The 18,563-nt window shown below is 37.7% G+C and overlaps 1 protein-coding gene across 1 annotated transcript; it reads left to right on the forward strand.

Annotated features, from left to right (window-relative positions):
• Positions 1-3,535: 3,535 nt before the first annotated feature.
• On the forward strand, positions 3,536-17,870 carry ART4 (ADP-ribosyltransferase 4 (inactive) (Dombrock blood group)). The gene is made up of 3 exons (XM_036019315.1): positions 3,536-4,310; positions 6,122-6,827; positions 15,165-17,870. The coding sequence occupies exons 1-3, from the start codon at positions 4,137-4,139 to the stop codon at positions 15,254-15,256; spliced, it is 972 nt and encodes a 323-aa protein (XP_035875208.1). The 5' UTR covers positions 3,536-4,136; the 3' UTR covers positions 15,257-17,870.
• Positions 17,871-18,563: the final 693 nt, after the last annotated feature.

Here is an 18,563-nt window from a genome sequence, read left to right on the forward strand (position 1 = left end):
GTTTGGCGATGTCCCTATTACCAGGAAGCAATCGTATAAATTATGCTAGGCTACCACAAAGCAATCGTGTTGCTGCTTCTTCATTACCAATGCAGGAATCCGATGAATATTAATGCCCTGCTCAGTTCAAATTGATTTTTTGCTCAAATACACTCTTAAAATTTTTCATATAGCCCATTTTACCTTTTAACAAGGGGCATGATGTCTGCATCTTACTCTCAAGTGGTTTAGAAAAAGAGACTGAATGGTAGAGCAACTGGGGAAAGTATAAGCAATCAGTGAAAGTGGATAGGGCTTATGTGAGCTTCTCAGATATATATGTGTTCCTTTTACAGAAGCTTGCAATGTTTTTATAAGTTTAAAATTGTATCTAAATAAAGAAGTCATAAAAGAATATGACATAGTTCATGCAGTTTTGCTCCTTCTGTAAGGGCATTAAAGGTAAAACAGAACTGGCCAGTTAAAATGTTAAAACTATTCTACCAGAATTTGGGGTCTCTATCAAACTGTTTTCCTTTGGATTACCAGGACTTCTAGCAGTAAAATACCCCCATTAAATTGACATAAGTCCAAAGAGGTTCAACAAAATCTAAACAGCAAATACCAAGAACCATTTCCAAACAGTGACACTAGTGGCAAAAGGTACAATTCTCCCCTGGGCAAGGCCCTCTAGTGACTTCTCCAACCCATGCTCTGAAAGAAGCTTTAGAAAGCTAGTCAAGAGTATCACAATTTATTCTAGAAAACCAGCAAGATCTTTCATTAAACAGCTTTTTTTTCAATTAATACAAATTAACTTTCACTCTGTTGGACCAACCCTATGAGTTGCTGGTCTTCAAACATCTGAGCTGTGTGTAAAGAGAACCAAGAAGCTCTGAGCACCTGCTAAGTGTCCATGGCATTAGGAAATTTAGGAACGGAGAGGTTATTAATTTGATGAAGGTCAAACATTAAGGAAGTTATAAAACTAGAAATTGGACAGCAGTGTCTTTCTCAAGAGCCCATGTGCTATTCAGTAATAAATCTGCTTCTGAGACAGTGTAGTTCCTAGACTCAGTCCATGATATTTTATGAATTATTTCAATTTCACTGTCAGTACAGCCCTACAAGATTGGTGTTACCATATTCACTTTTACGTATAGAGAAAATTAGATGACAACTAACATGATTTGTTCAAATTCACAAGAGCTGGACAGTCATGGAGGCAGAATGTCAATCCAGTGTGTGCGACTTTAAAACCCATGCCCTTTGACCCATCAAGACAGCACAAATAGATTGCATTGTGAAGAACTGGGTATCATCAAGAAAATAATAGCCAAGTAAACCCCAAGCTCTAAATTCATTAATGTTAAGTTATCTCATGAAAACTTAAATAAAATAGTCCTCAAGGCAAAAGATGATTTTTTCATGGCTCTAAACATTGTCAGAAAACCATTTTTTTTTCATTTTAATTTTAAAATCTATGCACACTCACACATCAGATCTCTGGCCTTTTCTTACCTTAGTTTATTACTGGTATTCTCTCTCTTTCCTCCCTCCCTCTGTCTCTTGTCTGTCTCTCTGTTTCCCTCCCTTCCTCCCTCCCTCATTCCCTTTCTTTACGTCTAGCCTACTATGAAAAGGTCACAAAGTTTTCTACTGTCCTCTAGTGGTCTTAGCCTGGGAATGGCAGTCACATTAGGAAAATTAACAAAATCTTTGTAGACAATAATAAAACAACACAGAATTCTTTAGAGTTGTTGGAGACAGTGGGCCACTGGACTGAGAGGAAGGGGTCCATTACCACTGACAAGTTATTTAACCTCACAGGGCCTCAGCAAATGCACCCCTGCACTAAGGGTTAAAATAGTGTCTTTTGGCAGTTGCTTGTGGGTTGAGACAACACAGTAAAAGCTCTAGAAACACAGTACACTCTCAATAAAAGGTACTTACTATTTACTTTGGAAAAATCTATACAGTTGAGTAAACTGAGGCTCAGCACAGCTTACTAATTTTTTCTAAGTCAACCAGCAAGCTATAGAATTAGACCCATAATTCAAGTTTTCAGACTCTAATTCTAGTTCTCTTCATACCTCAATATCTCAGATTAACAACTGATAATGAGAAGTGTTAAGAATTTTTAGTCTTAAAGAGATATTTTCATACATTTGTGTTTTCCATTAAGTCCAAAAAAAACCATATTTCATTGGTCAGTGGTCTAGCTCTAGAATGTATCTTAAAATTGCAAGAAGCACACAAAAGTTTGTGTCCGAAATATGTTCATAAATCATTACTTATAGTTGTACTAAGTTGAAATAAACAGGTAAGAATTGATCATTGTTTGTATTTATTGAACAGTCTCTTGGTGCCAAGTTCTATTTTAAGGGTTATGAATATATCAAAGCATTCAATGAGATAGGTACTATTATTATCTCCATTTAACACATGAGGAATCTGAGGAATGCAGAGGTTAAAGACCTTGCCCAAGGTCAAACATTAAGGAGTAGTAGAGCCAGGAATTGAACTGAGGTCTTTCTCAAGAGTCCATGTTCTATATTCACTACTCAGTCTGCATCCGAGACAGCACCATCCATGGGTCCACCCCATATTCCACTACATGGCAGCACCTATGGTAGAATACAGTGCAACCATAAAAATTATGTTTTTAGTAAGTATTAAATTATATGGGAATGTGCATACACTCTAATGTTAGGGAAAAAAACAGTATGTAAAATTGCATACTATATTATTTCAGTCCTAGAATAATGTGGATGTATGTGTGTATAAAGCCAAATCTTACCCTAAATAGCACCTTTCTCTGGGCTATGGGTTATAGGTAATTTTGTTTCCTCCTTTATACTTTTCCAGATATTCTGAATTTTTGTAATGAGACAGAGTTACTGGGATCATTGAAAAACTTAGATTAAAAAATATTTTAGTCCAAGCCCTGGCTGGCGTAGCTCAGTGGATTGAGCATGGGTTGCGAACCAAAGCATCACAAGTTCGATTCCCAGTCAGAGCACATGCCTGGGTTGCAGACCACAGCCCCCAGCAACCGCACATTGATGTTTCTCTCTCTCTCTCTATCTCCCTCCCTTCCCTCTCTAAAAATAAATAAATAAAATCTTTAAAAAATAACTTTAAAAAAATATTTTAGTCCTAACTGGTGCTCAAAGGACTAAGTGCCAGCCTGCTAAGATTTCTCTCCCTCTCTTTCTCTTTCCCTTCCCCTCTCTCTAAAAACAAATAAATGAAGTCTTTTTTAAAAATATTTTAAAGTGTTTTAAAAAGTACCAGTATTACCAAGAACAGGGTTCAGTTTCCCTTTGCGGTAAAATAATGAATCAGGAGCTGTGCCTGGGAATGATTTTCAAGAAAAACAAGGACTGGGAACAGAGGAAGGATGTTCAGACTGCAAAGGGCAGTGTCTACGAGGGAGTGTTTATTAGAACACCAGGGCTGCGTTAACTTGGCACTGCAGCCTGCTTTTGATAGATGTTAGCTGTTCAGAGGCTCTCTTCTGACAGCAGTCATTAGGGTTCACTGCAAACTGAAGTAGTATGGATGGAGGATCCTATGTCTTCCCTGATGGGAAGAGCTAAGACCCTAACAGGTACAATTTCTGGTTTGGAGAGTTTCAAAGATTCAGCAGAAAAGCAGCAAAGACAGCTTTTTTTGGACCTAAAAGGTTCTCTGCATTATGAAAGCCCCTTCTGGCCAGGCCCTATCAGCAGCACCAGATGGGGCTGACATAGGCCCATGTTGAGGTGTCATCTTCCCAACAACACGCACGAGCCAATCACAACACTCGTAGTGAGAGCCTGCCGCTCAAGATAATACCACTTGGCTCCAACACTGTGCAGTGTGTGCTGCCTCCCGCCTTCCTAATTTGAGGCTGAGTGGCTGAGCCTGACCCGAAACAGGACTTGAAATTCCTCCACATACAGATTAGGGATTTTTTTTAAATTGGAAACTAACTTCAATTCACTTTAGAATGCCTTGTTTGGTGCACACATCTGGCTATTTCAGAGATTTCAGCTTTGCAGTGAAGTTGGTGGTAGTCAACAGAAGTCTCGACATGACATTAGCAAGGAAGGTTCTTATTGAGACCCACACATAGAAAAGCCCACAGGAGAACTGTGAGAGCTCACTTCAGGATGAAGTTGCAAGAGCTAAGTACATTTAACACCAGCAAATGCTGTCCATTGACCAACAGATGCAAGAAGGTGCTTCTTCCAACAACTACAGCTCCTGTGATGGGACCCTGGCTACTTGTACTTGGAGCGCAGCTTCCTCTCCTGCTGCTGTTGGCTAGCCTGCAGAGACCTACGGTGAGTTCCCAGGTAGGGCATGATTGAAGAGGTGAGTGCTAGATGACTAAAGTTCCAATATACCTTCCCCTGGTGACAATCTTTCAATAACCTTTAGGCACTTGGTATCTAATTTCATTCAGACATTTTAAGTTATGCTAGTGAAGAGTATGGAAAACAATTATTTACAACTGTGGAATTCTTTACAGTTTGTAAATTTGACATAATGAAAGCTAGTGGCATGCCATTATTTTCTGGATTCTCCACAAAATATAAGTAAAACACTGTTTTGTGAGACAATGTAAAATTAAATAAGTCTGTTTGGCTTTAGACTGTATCATATGAATCAACTCAAAAGAAGTATTATAATTTATAGTTCCACATAAGGGAAAGTAACCTAATGTTGAAAGATAATAGACTACATATTTGACATTAGTAATACAATAAAGTTTTAGTTTATCATAATAAGATTTGACAAAATGTGATATTACTGATTTTGTATTTCGGCTTAAATAGATTCTCTAGATGTACTGGTAAACTTGCTGTAAAAAGTTATTGGTTAAGATTATTTAAGCAGTCTTAAAAAATTGTTCTAATTTACACACAACCAGATGATTTAACATAAATAACAGTATAAATATCAAATGGTATTTTTATTTTCGTTTCAGCCTCAACATCTTTGACACTGACTGGATGGAAATTTATCTTTTAATATATTACTTAATGAGTACTGCTTATTAGAAAAGTATTATTATTTTTTTGTCAAGCAGGAAACATCTTGGGATTTAGGTCATTGAAATATGGCTGTGCGTGATGGACTGATGGTCCTTAGTGAACTTGTATTCAGACTCTACCTTCAGTTTAATACACACTAGGTATCCGTAAGTAATATTCAATTGGTTACCCATTAGACAATGTGTTTTTCCCACTCCTGATCTCTAAGAAAAGTGACTTTTCTAGACACAGTCTCAACCACTGCCCAAACCTTTGCACACTCTGCCACCCTGGAGGTGGGCAAATTTACCTGATTGGTAACATAAGGAAGAATAACTGGGTATGCTGAGTTTAACTCTGCTTTTCTTCTTCCTGGGAGCTAGCCCGATGGCAAAGGCTGGGAGGTCTCTGTTCCTCCGTGACAAGAATCTTACCTGGGTGGGCTGCAAGTCACTAGCCCCTGGAGCTGAGTGGGCAAGGCTGCCCCATTCTGAAGTTTATTCCCAGCAAGCCCACTCGCCATCAGACCTAAAGATGTGCCCCGACATGGCATAATTCATTAATAAAAATGATATTTTAGCCTTCATCTTTGCTCTTATTTTCAATTTTTTTTAGAGCCTGAACAGAAGAGAGGGCTATTATTCACTGGGGATGCCTTTGAAGCACCCAACATCATTCATCACTTAAGTCTTTTCTTAAAGTTCAAAGGCTCAATATAGCTTTCAGGTGTTTTTAAAAGAGTCCTTAAAACAACCATGAGAAAATATGAAGGGGGTTAATAGAGGAAATAGAAAATAAAACAAAACTTCAAGGTTATTAATTGTTCTCTTCAACATACCCAATATACAAAAAAAATGTGAGTTTGATGATACAAAAATGGTCAATTCCTCTCTGGGGCAATGAGCATTTCTGAGCTTTCAGTGCTATTTATCAAATCAAACTCCACCTCTAACACAGGTCATTGATACAAGAAGGACAGAGTAGTGGAATGATTATGAGTGAAATTTGCCTCAGCAAAGGCTGTTCTTGAGGAGATGGTCTCATAAAACACAGAAAATCTGCATTCAAATTTACCATCTGATTTGAAACAATTATAATCAATATTCTTTTTCTTATAGGCTGCTATTAAAATCAACTTTGACTTGGCACCAAATTCCTTTGATGACCAATACCAAGGCTGCAGCCAACAGGTCATAGAGGAGCTAAGTCAAGGGGATTATTTCATGAAAGAACTAAAAGGCCGAAGGAATTATTCCAAGGTCTGGCATAAGGCTCACCTAACCTGGCTGGGCCGAGATAAAGCCCTCCCTGAGAACATGACTATCACACACGCTGTGGTCATCTTGGTTTACACGTTGAACAACAGTGTTCGCTCTGACTTCACCAGAGCCATGGCCGGCGCTGGCAGGACTCCGTGGCAGTATAAACATTCATTCCATTTCAAGTATCTACACTACTACCTGACCTCAGCGATCCAGCTGCTGAGGGAAAGGATTAGAATGAAGAATGACTCTCTGTGTTATGAGGTGTATCACGAGGCTGATTTCTACTTGGAAGCCTATGTAGGTGCCATCCTTCGATTTGGCCAATTCCTCTCCACCTCGCTCTTAAGAAAAAAGGCACAGAAGTTTGGAAACCAAACTCTATTTACCATATTTACCTGCCTGGGTGCACCTATACAAGACTTCTCTCTCAAAGAGGAGGTCCTGGTCCCTCCCTATGAGTTGTTTGAAGTTGTAAACGTGAGCTACCACCCGAGAGGAAACTGGTTACAATTGCGGTCAACTGGAAATCTGAGCAAATATAACTGTCAGCTGCTAAAAGGTATGAATTCACTCTTATCAGGATCAAAGACCATTATTCTTTTATAAAATATATTTTTCTCAGTGGGCTTGGGGGGAAAAGGCCAAAAACATAGAAAGTGGCCTTCAATAATGGTGGAACTGATAGATTAATGGGGGAAAACTACCTTATTTCTTGGTTTCCCTCTCCTTTTTCCTTTCCTACCTCCAGAAAAATGTATTTCTACAATCGCATGATATACTAGCTATTCTAGAGGAGAAAGTAAATCTTGTAAACAATTGTGCATAAAATATAGCATCTCTACCTTCTCCCTCAAACTCATTTTTTTTGTTATGGTCATTTCATGAGTAAGGAGTGCTAAAGGTAAATCAGGAGGCATGATTCATTCATTCACTCTTACCTATTAAGCATCTTCTTTGTTCGAGGAACTGGCATAGGAGGCCCCAGGCAAAATAAAAGGAATAAAGCAAAACTACCATCCTAAGATTTTTAGTCTAATGAAAAATAGAAATATGAACAAATATCTACACACAAAAGTACAAAGTAACACACCCAATGTTTAAGCAATGGTTATGGCTGCTCAGTGTAGGAAGCTACTCATCCTCTCTGGGGAAAGAGGGGAAGACTTCAGGGTAGAGGACCACATGGGACTTGAAGTAGGAATGGGGGTTTTTAGCGAGAGAAGAGAGGAAAAGTCATCTCAAGCAGGAAAGAGTGTGCTGAATCACAGAAATTTCAGACAGCCTAGTGACTCGGGGACTCTCCAGAACTCTGGATGGCTGTAGTGTAGGGTACGCAGGATGCAGGCAGGGGCTAGAACTAGAAAAAGAGTCAGAGAGTGGGTGGGTCTGGAGGTTTCTGATTGGGTCCAACTGTAAAAACTCATGCATTCCATGCTCAGGACTTGTGAACTTCATGGTGTATGTGCACAATAAGAAGTCACTAGAAATTGTTAAGGAAAGGAGGAGCATCAGTTAAATCAATATTTTTGCAGGAACTCTGATGATATCATGGAAAATTAACTGAAGCAGGAGAAATTAGAGATATCACAATATTTTAAAAATTGAAAAGCTCTTTTTATCCCTGTATGTTGCCAGCCACAGTCATTTCACAAGGCAATAATTCTGTAGCAAACTCTGTACCCTATTTGATTCAGAGGGAGGGGGAATGTCCTTATCCATAAGTATAGTTGTTTACTCTCAACCCAGCTACAAAGATCATTACCTGAGGTGGGAGGGTCTACCTTTGAAATATCCTCTGCTCCATCATTATTGCTGCTGTTAATAATACAGGCTACCAGCATTTCTCAACTTTCAGAGCTGTAGTATTGCAAAGAGCCTTAAACTGGCATCCACACCAATGTCTAGGGCCCACTGACTCTGGCCCTAGACCAAGGGAAAGGTAGCCTACCACACCTTCTATCCTTCGCCCTTGCCGGTGTGGCAAGAACAATTCAAGTGAAATGTGTATCTGTCCCACAGATCCAACAGATTAGTGTTTGTAGAGGACAATGAACAACTTAGAGTAGAATCTGAAGAAAACTGGGGTTTTGATAATGAGAACGTCCATAGCCAGGTTCCAGGATTCTTTGGAACTGCACCTAACTAGGATACTGTTGCTTCAATTTTCATCATGAATTTGAGACAAATAACTATTCTACTAGGTCAACTAGCAGAGTAAAATATATTCAGTGAAAAATCATAGAACACTGATGTCAAGGAGCAAAAACTGAGGGAGAGGAATGTGTAATAGAAACTACTACCCATGTTCTGCCACTCTGTAAGTCCCAAAGGAAAATATTTCAACGCCCTCCTACCCAAACTAATGGTCTTTGCTTTCTTGTGGTAAAACTACTCAAACACAACTTTAACTTGGGGTTGAGTTAAGGCTTAGCTGAGGTAAACTGTGCAAATTACTAGGTTCTGGAAGCTTGGTTGGTCTTAATTGGATATTTGAAATCATAAATCATGCTTAAAGGAATCAATAATCTTGTGTTGCTCTGTAAGTTCTTTGTGGGAAGTAACTTGACTACACATTATTTCAGAGTTTGGCATGGAATCCAGGCAGTTTGATCCCAGATCTGCCCCTTCTGTGTTCATGTACAGCCCGGATCACTTTCTGGCTGTGTCCTCAGTCAAGTTGCTTAAACTCTAAGTTTTTTCATCTGTATAATGAGCATCATAATAGAACCCTACACACAGCTGTTAAGAAGATAAAATAAAATGCTAACTTATTCCTACACTCTCTAGCATATAATGAATGATAAATAAGTATTAACTACAATTAACTTTAGTCCCCTGGCACATATTTGTTGAATAAGTGAGTTAATAAATAAAGCATTCTCTTTCATGCCTCTGAGTGAGCTGGGCCTTGGGTCAGATGACCCTATAACTCAATTAAATAAAAACAGTTCACTATTTTCTAGAAACAGAAAACTGTTCTAGAAAGTTCAACCCCTAGTTTAAGACTAAGGGGCTGTAGCCATAATGTAAATAACTTGGAGTGACCTCTTACAATGTGGTTTACCATATCTATCTTTTTGTTAGAAATTTGCCAATTAGAAGCTTGGGTAACCTTGGGGAAAAGAGACTGTAAATGGCAGAATAAAAATACCACTGGTCTTAGAAAGTTTCATGTTGTTCGAAGACATCGTACCATAGACCAAACTCTGGAATTGGAGTGTTTTCCCAGCCAGCACCGTTCTAAAACTATCTGGGAGAGTCTAAGACAGAAAGGACAATCTTGAGCTGCAAAGACAACATTTGTCCGTTGACTCAGCTCTGACTGAAAGTTGCAGAAACCTTACCTAAGCCTCATCTGCCATTGGTTTGTTGTTAGCACAGTCACTTTAGCTGAGGACAAAAAGACTATAGACTTGGAATGGACAGTACAAATATCCACCTAGCTCTACTAATTTTTTAAAAGCATTTTTGATTGGCTTCAGAATACCTTCAGCTATTAACTGCACTGTTTTTTCTCAATAAGTAAGCTATGTCTGAAACTTTCTTTAAGTCATTTCTGTTAACTGATAAATAATACTCTATCCAAACTCACGAAGCAGTATTAGGTTGACATATACATGAACAACAGGAGGAGGGCAGTGATGTGTTTTCTTATCTGAGAGCCCATCACTGGGAGGAACTAAGATCAATGTACAGTAGGGGAAAAAAATATTTTTCCTCTGCCCTTCTATGTTCCTGACTGAGACTCCCCGCATTGTCATGACAAGACAGATTAACAAGAAAAATAATAATTTTATACATACAGGAGCCCCATAAAGATATGAGATTCAAAGATAGCCAGATGAGTAAAGCTTATAATGTTCCTGAGCTAAGGAAAGGGACAGGGATCTGAGGCTTTAAGGAGGAGGAAGATGATTCATAGGAAGTTGAGAAGGGTAAATGTTTGGTAGACAAGTAAGTTTGCCCAGCAATTCAGGTTGGTCTCTCTGATACAAAAAGTTAACTCTGGTAGTAGCTCTCTTCTTGGTACAAGACCCCTTTTTAAATTCTTTTAGGCAGTTAAGGGGGAGGTAGAAAGTTTTTCTTGAGTCTGCTGGGCCTTGATAGCTTTCAGCTCAAAATAGTCATTATGCCAGAGGCATATTTTGGGATGATATATTCTGCTCCCCTTCGGTCTCCTCATCAGATATGATTTTCTGTATAACTACTACGGCCCACTTCATTTCTCCCAGTCACCTGAATTACACAATTCACCTTAGCTTAGGGAATTCACAGAGGGTGCTCTGGAGTACTGATATCCAATTTCTCATGAAAGTACAATCTTCTCAGTAGACTGTTTCCTTTCCATTTTTTTACTAGCAGAAGCCATAAGCTATTCTATGTCCCAGAAAGTCCCTATGAGCCATTGACTTATGTTTCCTCTCCCATTCCCTCTTAATGTAGTAGGCATGATATTTGAAAGCCAACATAAACACTGTTAAAAACTGGCCAGCCAAGACACTGTAATTCTCCCAGAGAAGAGTCAGTAGATTAAAGAGCATTCCAGCCCTTCAATTTATTTCAAAGTTGGTTTTGTTAACTTGCAATTTCAGTCTTCAAGTTCAAAGACTTCTCAGGAATTTGTCACCTTCAGAGAGTTGAGAAGTCAAATTAATAGCATGATACACAGGGTCCGGCAGACATAAGGCTTCCCTGAGTGTGGTTGGTAGGGTATGTGAATGTCTCACACGAGATGGACAGCAATTTGGACATTTCACCTAAAATGTCATATGGTATGCTTGAGTGTGATATTGTTATGTTACAGAATTACATGCTTATGATTTTATAATAAAATATTTTGCATTAAAAAGGAGCATTATTTGTCCTGGACCCTGTGTTTAAGGGAGTGAATTAGTAAAAGAAAAATTGTTTATAAGACATTCTAAACTAACAGTTTTCCCTTCTAATTCTTCTCTCCACCCTCACATGACCTATACTGGTTACCATAGAAACAGATGTTTTCAGGCCCAGGGAAAGACTCAAAGTATGTTATGTTAGTTATTTGCCCTTAAATGTTGTTTGTTCGGCAAAATAATCTGTGCCAAAAATCTGTAGACACACAAATACATGCTCTGTTTTGTATCATTGAATTCACAAAGAAGAAGGATTTATTTGTTAAAATGTTAACATAATCAAAATTCTTAAGCATGTTTCTAGAAAAAAATGTAGTCAATTGTTTGTACTGAGCCTTTACATGTTAACCTTGCCCATTATTAGCAGTGAAAACATGAGCAAATGGCTTCGTCTCTCTGTGCCTGTTTTTTTTAGTAAAATAGAAATAATTTTTAAATAAAACCTACCTTATAAGATTCTGGAAGGTAAAAGCACTTAGAACAGTATCTGGCCCATGTAAGTAAGTACTCAGAACTTCTGAGCTACTATTACTATTATTACTGTTTACTTTATTAACTTCCTGTTCCATTTTATTCTGAGCTTCAATTTCTTTTTTTTAAAGGATTTTACTTATTTATAGAGAGGGGAAGTGAAGGAGATAGGGAAAGAAACATCCACTGGTTGCCTCTTGCATGACCCTAGCTGGGGACCTAGCCTGCAACTGAGGCATGTGCCCTGACTGGTAATCAAACCAGTGACCTTTCAGTTTGTAGCCTAAAGCTCAGTCCACTGAGCCACACCAGCCAGGGCTGGGCTTTAATTTTCTCACATTAGTTTTCCCTGTTTGTGGCATTGAATTCACCTCTAAGTGGAGTGTCTGTCTCAGAAAGTGGAAGAAAGAATGAGCATGTAATTGAATGAATCTAGGAGGCCACAGGGCACAGTGGAAAGAGAATAGATAGACGCCAAGCCAGTAAGATCTGGGCATATGTTAGTTATGTGGCCTTTTGTGTAAATAACAACCTCTGAGCCTGTTCCATCATTTATAAAATGGGGGCAATACTTGCCTAGAGGGGATGTTGTGATAGCAAGCAGTATCCACCCTCTCAAACACAAGTCAACAACTCCTAGAAAGTACTTTGCACATGGAAGCAGAATAATAGTTTGATGGTGCAAATGTGTGCTTCAGTAATATCAACAGTAAGAATAGGAGCAAAGGAAAAGACAGAAGAAATAATGCTTATGGTTTTTGAGTGCCAACTTTTTCCTAGATAACATCCTAAAAGATTAGTGCTTATTACTCTCTGTGCTTTGACAGAAAGAGGCTATAGACAGCATTTGTATCTGCATAATAGAGTACTAGACATGCTGCATGTCAGTTTTACCTGTTTTGCTTTTTTTTAAGAGCTTGACTGTTTCTTTCTGAATCATTGATATAATTCACAAATTCAGACTTCAGGAAATAAAAGATATAATAATTATATATTTCTCCCCAGGCTGTATACCCTAAGGCAGATATGACTAAAATTTGATTATAGTGCACTAATAGAATTATAGTTGGGTAGCAATTAGTTCACAAAAGACTTTCATACACATTATGTGTTTAAGTCTTGTGATCACCCTGCATATTGGGTTGTTGACCCCACTGTGCTAATGTGAATATGAGGTTTAGAGAGGTCAAATGACTTGTGCGAGATTTTCCAAACGGTTTGTACATGACAACAGTAGGACTCTTTCCCATGTTTTTGAACAAAAAGTCCAGAACAATTTTCTCTATAAATTGCTTTTAGGAGATTTATTTGTCCATTCAAAAATGTTACTGAGAACCTACCATTAGTTTCAATCTTCTGTGACTGAGACTATTTACATTATAACTCACTTTGCATGACATAAATATATAAAAGCACATGTAACAGAGCAATAGTTTATTATTACATGTGCTGTGTAATTCTAGAGTTTTTTATTCTAACCTATTACATTATTAGAAAATGATAGTCATGAGCTACAAAACTGATGTGACAAATCACTAATGGATCACAATCTCCAATTTGAAAAATATTGTATTAGAGTACAGAGGAAATAAAAAGTATTAAGTAGATAGCCTAAAAGAAAAGACAAGTACAAAAGTAAAAGTAATGTAAGGTATTCTCAAATGACTTTATAAATCATAACTAATATAATTCAGATGTTTTTATTTATCCTTCTAAATATATTGTCTGTGTTTTAAAAAATAACATGAGGTAGCAATGATAATGACCATAAGAAAGGTAAAGAAAAGTAGCAAGAGAGTTAGAAAAGTTACTGTAACCTGAGAAAATAAAATTGACATATGACATTTTTAACACCCTAGTTATTACGAAACAAGGCTTAGGAGGTGCTTTTGAAGGGTGAGTGTGATCACAACACAGTAATGTTTATATGTTTGTCTCTTGTTTGAGCATCATCATAACAGCAGTGACGGAAAGTAAAGAATAGTGACAGTGATCATAGCATTTCCAAAAAGCTTGAGATGCTGTCATTTGACGGATCAGAAAACTGAGGCTCCCTGAAAGTCACTAACATGGTCCAGACGGCTAGGGGCAGAGCTTCAACGCCAAAGCTAATCACGTCCAAAAACCATAATCTTTCTCTGCTATGTTGTTTCACTATCAATATTTTCTGATAACTCCTCAGTAGAATCACATCCCATTAAAGAGTTGAGAAAGGTAGGGGGTTGGGGGTCATTGTGATCTCTAGCCTCAGGGAAGAGAAAACAAAACAAAAATGTTTGAGAATCCTTCAATAATGACCTGCTAATGAGGTATTAATGGTTCCTAGGTCCCTGTGAGAGTTCAGATAATACAATTTTAACACAAACTTTGGCAAAATATTAGAAATATGTATGTATGTAATTTTCCTTGCCTACTCTTATTGAAAACTAGGGGTTTGAAAATTACTGCTGGTATATATAGACTTCCAAATAAAAATTCCAGGAAACTCAATACATATTCTATATATTATACGAAAGTATGAGAAAATATTTCTCCATCATCTGGTCATTCTATCAAACAGTATGGTTAAATATTAAGGCAATAACAGAGTTGGATGTTTTTCTGCCTCAAACATCTTTTCCACCTTAATAACCAGTGAAGTCTGGTGGAAGTGATTTCACTCTTAATTTAGACCATTTTAAAAGGTTTCCATCTCATTCTATGTTCTCATCCTATTATACTCTCGGACAATAATTATTCTGTATTCAAGTTTTGCTTTCATCAGCCACACCTAACTGGCTGCTAACTTTTCCCTGCTTCCTGTGAAGGGTGTATCTGTGTAGGCAACACACAGACACACACACCAAACAGAAGCGTGAACACTTTCTGCCCACATTACAATAAAAAAAATTCTATGAGGACATGCAACCTATGGAGAAGGAAATGCAGTGGTTAAAAATATTGAGCTGAGCCAGACTGCTTGAGTTTGAATGTTGCCTGCACTACTTAGTAGGCATATGATGTTTGATAAGTTTCTTCACATCTCTGTGTCACAGTTTTATTAACTAAAAAATGAGGATAATGAGAATAACTACTTCATAGGTTTGTTGTGAGGATTAAATGAGTTAATTTATAGCAAGTGCTCAAAACATATTCTAGCACAGAATAAATTACTTAATCAATGTTAGCTTTGATAATGGTGATGAAGATAATGATAATTAAGGTGGGGATATGGGTGATGGTGATCATGTTGATGATAATAATGAAGATTGAAAATCAGGAGATCTCTACCACCAACGAGTCCTGAAATAAATCCAGTGACCTGAAATAAGTCTCTTACTTTCCTGGTGCCTGTTTCATCACCTGCAAAATGTGCAAGCTAAGTTCTATTAGTTAGACATACCTGAGAATATTTTTTTCAAGCTGCTAACTTCAAATATCTTTATTAGAAATTTTCTAAATTAAAAAAAATGAATCAAAATAGAAATTACATAGATTTTTTAAATCTCTGCTACCTGAAACATCTTTGTTTGTTTGTTTGTTTGTTTTTACAGCTTCCAGCAAAAAGTACACCCCTGCTCCTGCAATTACTGTTGTTCTCTCCGTTTTCATCAATGTCATCATCTCTTCCAAAAGTGGAGTGTAAAGGAACCTTGCCATTTTGATTTTCCTGAACCCGTTTGCTTTATTTCAGACAGGACACCCTGAATATCCTTGTGGAATCACCCCTCCCCCATAATCAATTGATGCACAGCAGGCTTAGCCCATTGTCTATGAGTGGGCCTGTAACTCAGTATGTTTCTTCTCCATGGACACAGAGATCCACACTAGAGTAGAAAATAACCCAATCAGAGTCTGAGATAAATTCAGGGTACTATATTGGCACTGGGACTAGGATTGGGATGGGGCTTTTTTTTTTAAATGGAGATGACCAAAAACAGAATATGAGCCTAGAGCTGCTAGCAGCTATCATGTCCCCAAGAGGGGAGACCTTATCTCCCTGAGAATGGAGTTAACACAGTAAAGGAAGAGTTAAGAAATGAAAAAAAAACTAAGTCCACATGCAAGTGTATGAGCCCCTATATCCAACTGTGTCTGAAACTGGACACTGTGGGCTTTTTAATTGTACGAATCAATAAATTATATTTTTGCTTAAATAATTTGAATTAAACTTTTTATCTCAAGCAGTTGGGGGAGTTATAATGAATGTAAGGACACACCCTTAATTTTTATTTAGTAATCCTAAATAAGAACAAATCAAATCTTAAGTTAGAAAGCAAAGGACCACTTCTTCATCAAATGGAAAAACTTTGAGACCCAGAGACATAATTAAGGAGGGAATGTTCTTCAGAGATTTTTATTAGTATTCAAGACCAAATTAGTGTGGCTTCAGATGGGTGGAAATTTGAGAAATACAAAGGGAAGATGTTAGTGAAATCACTATCACTGCCAGCAATGGGGTATTGCATAAATGTTTCTCAATTACAAAAAATAAAATTTAAACTCATATGTTAATTTATATAGAACTTAATGAAAACTGGATTTTAAGTATTCATCATTAATTCACATATTTTAGGAACATGTATAGAGGACCCATGGTAATACACAACAAGGTGGGGATTGACTGAGGGAGCAGGGGGCAGGGGACAGCAACAGGAGAAAAATTGGGGCAACTGTAATTGAACAAAAATTTTTAAAAAAGGAAAGCATGTGGATGTGTGTGAAGATAAAGTCAAAAATATGGGAGAAGAAAAGCATCTAGTTACAAGCAAATATCAATGATATATTGAGTCCCCATTATATGCAAACAATGAGATAAAAAGAAGGATAAATCTTTGATTTTCACAGTTGGGAATGTTCCCCCTCTCTTCTTCCAGGAATACACCATATAGGTACAGTGATGGAAGATTACTTGACCTCATCTCCAAAGACCCTTGTATTGGGCTAAATGGAATGAAAGTGAGAGGTAGCTTCATACCTTTGAATTCTGAAAGTCCATGCTACTTAGAGATTTGGATAAGAAACAGCAAAAGTGAAAATCAATTCATGCGGCCCAAGCAGGACTTCCTGAAGGGTCTATGTCATGATAGAGGAAACTCAGTGGGAAATCAGAGGTATAAAATCACCTGGTAGAGAAGTCAGCCATCTAGTACTATGATTGTTTACATTGGGACTTTGAGAATATCAGGGCCAAGGACACTTCTGTCACATAGCTTGCAATGGACTCTGCACCCAATAAAGCCAGCATAGAGTTTCCATAAAGACAATTTCTATGTTCACTACACAGGGACTTTGGCAGGTTAGTGGCTATCTAGGATCCAAGAAAGCTTTGAAGTAAGCTTTTGTTAGTGAGGCAGTGATGAAATGTATCAGGAATAGGCTCCCAACATCTTGGATATTTTTTTCCTGGGCCATATAAAGGCATTTAATCAGTCATACTATGCACAAAGCATTTTTGGGATTAAACATTGAATATACTAGGCCAGATCTTCCATGAATTAATGAGCTCTTGGGAAAAATTAAGAAAAGAACACAAATAAATCACAAAGGAAATACAAAAAAAAGAGGAAAATTAAGTCTTCCACTCATGAAAATTCAGAACAGAGAGTCCTTCTTACTGAGGCAAGATGAGAAGCTTCACACAGGAGACAGCATTTGAGTGAGTTCTTAAGACACTGAAGCAGGATCAAGGGGTGAGAGAAAGGAAGGAAAACAGTAGGGACAAGAACGTATCAAGTGTTTAGTGCCAAAAGTAAGTAGTACAAATAATAAGTTTTTGGAGTTTAGAGAAAAATGAGATTCCTCTGGCCTGAGGCTGGATATGGCTTTCTATCAGAGCAGAGGCTTAGGGGAAGAGCTTCACATTGTTGGGAAAGAAAGCTGAGTAGAAGAAAGAGGTGAGATGGAGGAATGGTCATGGCATATCAGGGTCAGAAAACAGACAGATCTGCCAGAGTGGAGGAGTAATGTAGACTGGAGTGGAAAGTTGGAGCCTCTCAGTTATGCTCAAAAGCCAGACTAAAGCATTTGATCTCCACGAGAAGTCAGTCTTCTGGGTAAGAAAATTCTCCTAAATCAGTTACTCTTAAAGCATACTCCCAGTATCAGCAGCCACCGCATCCCTGAAGAACCTGTTAGATATGTGAATTCTAGGACCTGAACCCAAATCTATGGAATCAACAACTGAAATCGTGTTTAATAAACCCTCCTGGCTTGTGACGTATGTGACTATAATCCTGAAGGGAATAATAAAGTTTTTTTAAAAGATGACTTCGTTCTTCCTTTTCCTGCTGCTGTTTTACTGAATTAATCTCTGGAGACAGAAATGATTCTCTTGAATCAAGTAGATTTGTGGGTTTGGTTAAGGAGGAATGTACATGGTTTGCATTCTCTCAGTCTCTGCCTGTAGTCTCAATTTTTTGAGCAAGGAGTCTCAAAGTGGACCACAGATTTAACTTGATTCAAAGCTTAAGTTGATGAAACTTTAGAAGACCCATTTCAAAAAATTCTCTGTAATGTCTGCACCTTTGTTAAGCTGGGATATCTTCTGAAGATAAATATGCATTAATTCACATGGATTGTTAACACAGACTACACTGTAAGAGTGCATAGTACTTATCTCCTGTTATAATTTTATTAAAGTAACACATGCATCTCTTTTTTTGTAGATATAAAAACACTGTGGACTAATTTATTAATTTTATCCTTATAATACAGTGTCCTAATATGCTTATCTGCTTGTCCTGAAGTTCTCTATTTGATCTTACTTAAAAAAAAAGCAATCTACTGAAAGAAAATTTTGGTAGAGTTTGGTTTGACTGGGGAATGAGAATTCTATGCCTGAATTGTCTAATGATCTGAATCAAACAGACTTACACTGAGTGGACTGGTTCTTGATTTGGTAAAATTCAACAGATATTATTTAGCTGGATGTTCTCAGACATACCAAGATG

Source organism: Phyllostomus discolor, chromosome 2 (assembly GCF_004126475.2).
Source record: "Phyllostomus discolor isolate MPI-MPIP mPhyDis1 chromosome 2, mPhyDis1.pri.v3, whole genome shotgun sequence".
Lineage (NCBI taxonomy): Eukaryota > Metazoa > Chordata > Mammalia > Chiroptera > Phyllostomidae > Phyllostomus > Phyllostomus discolor.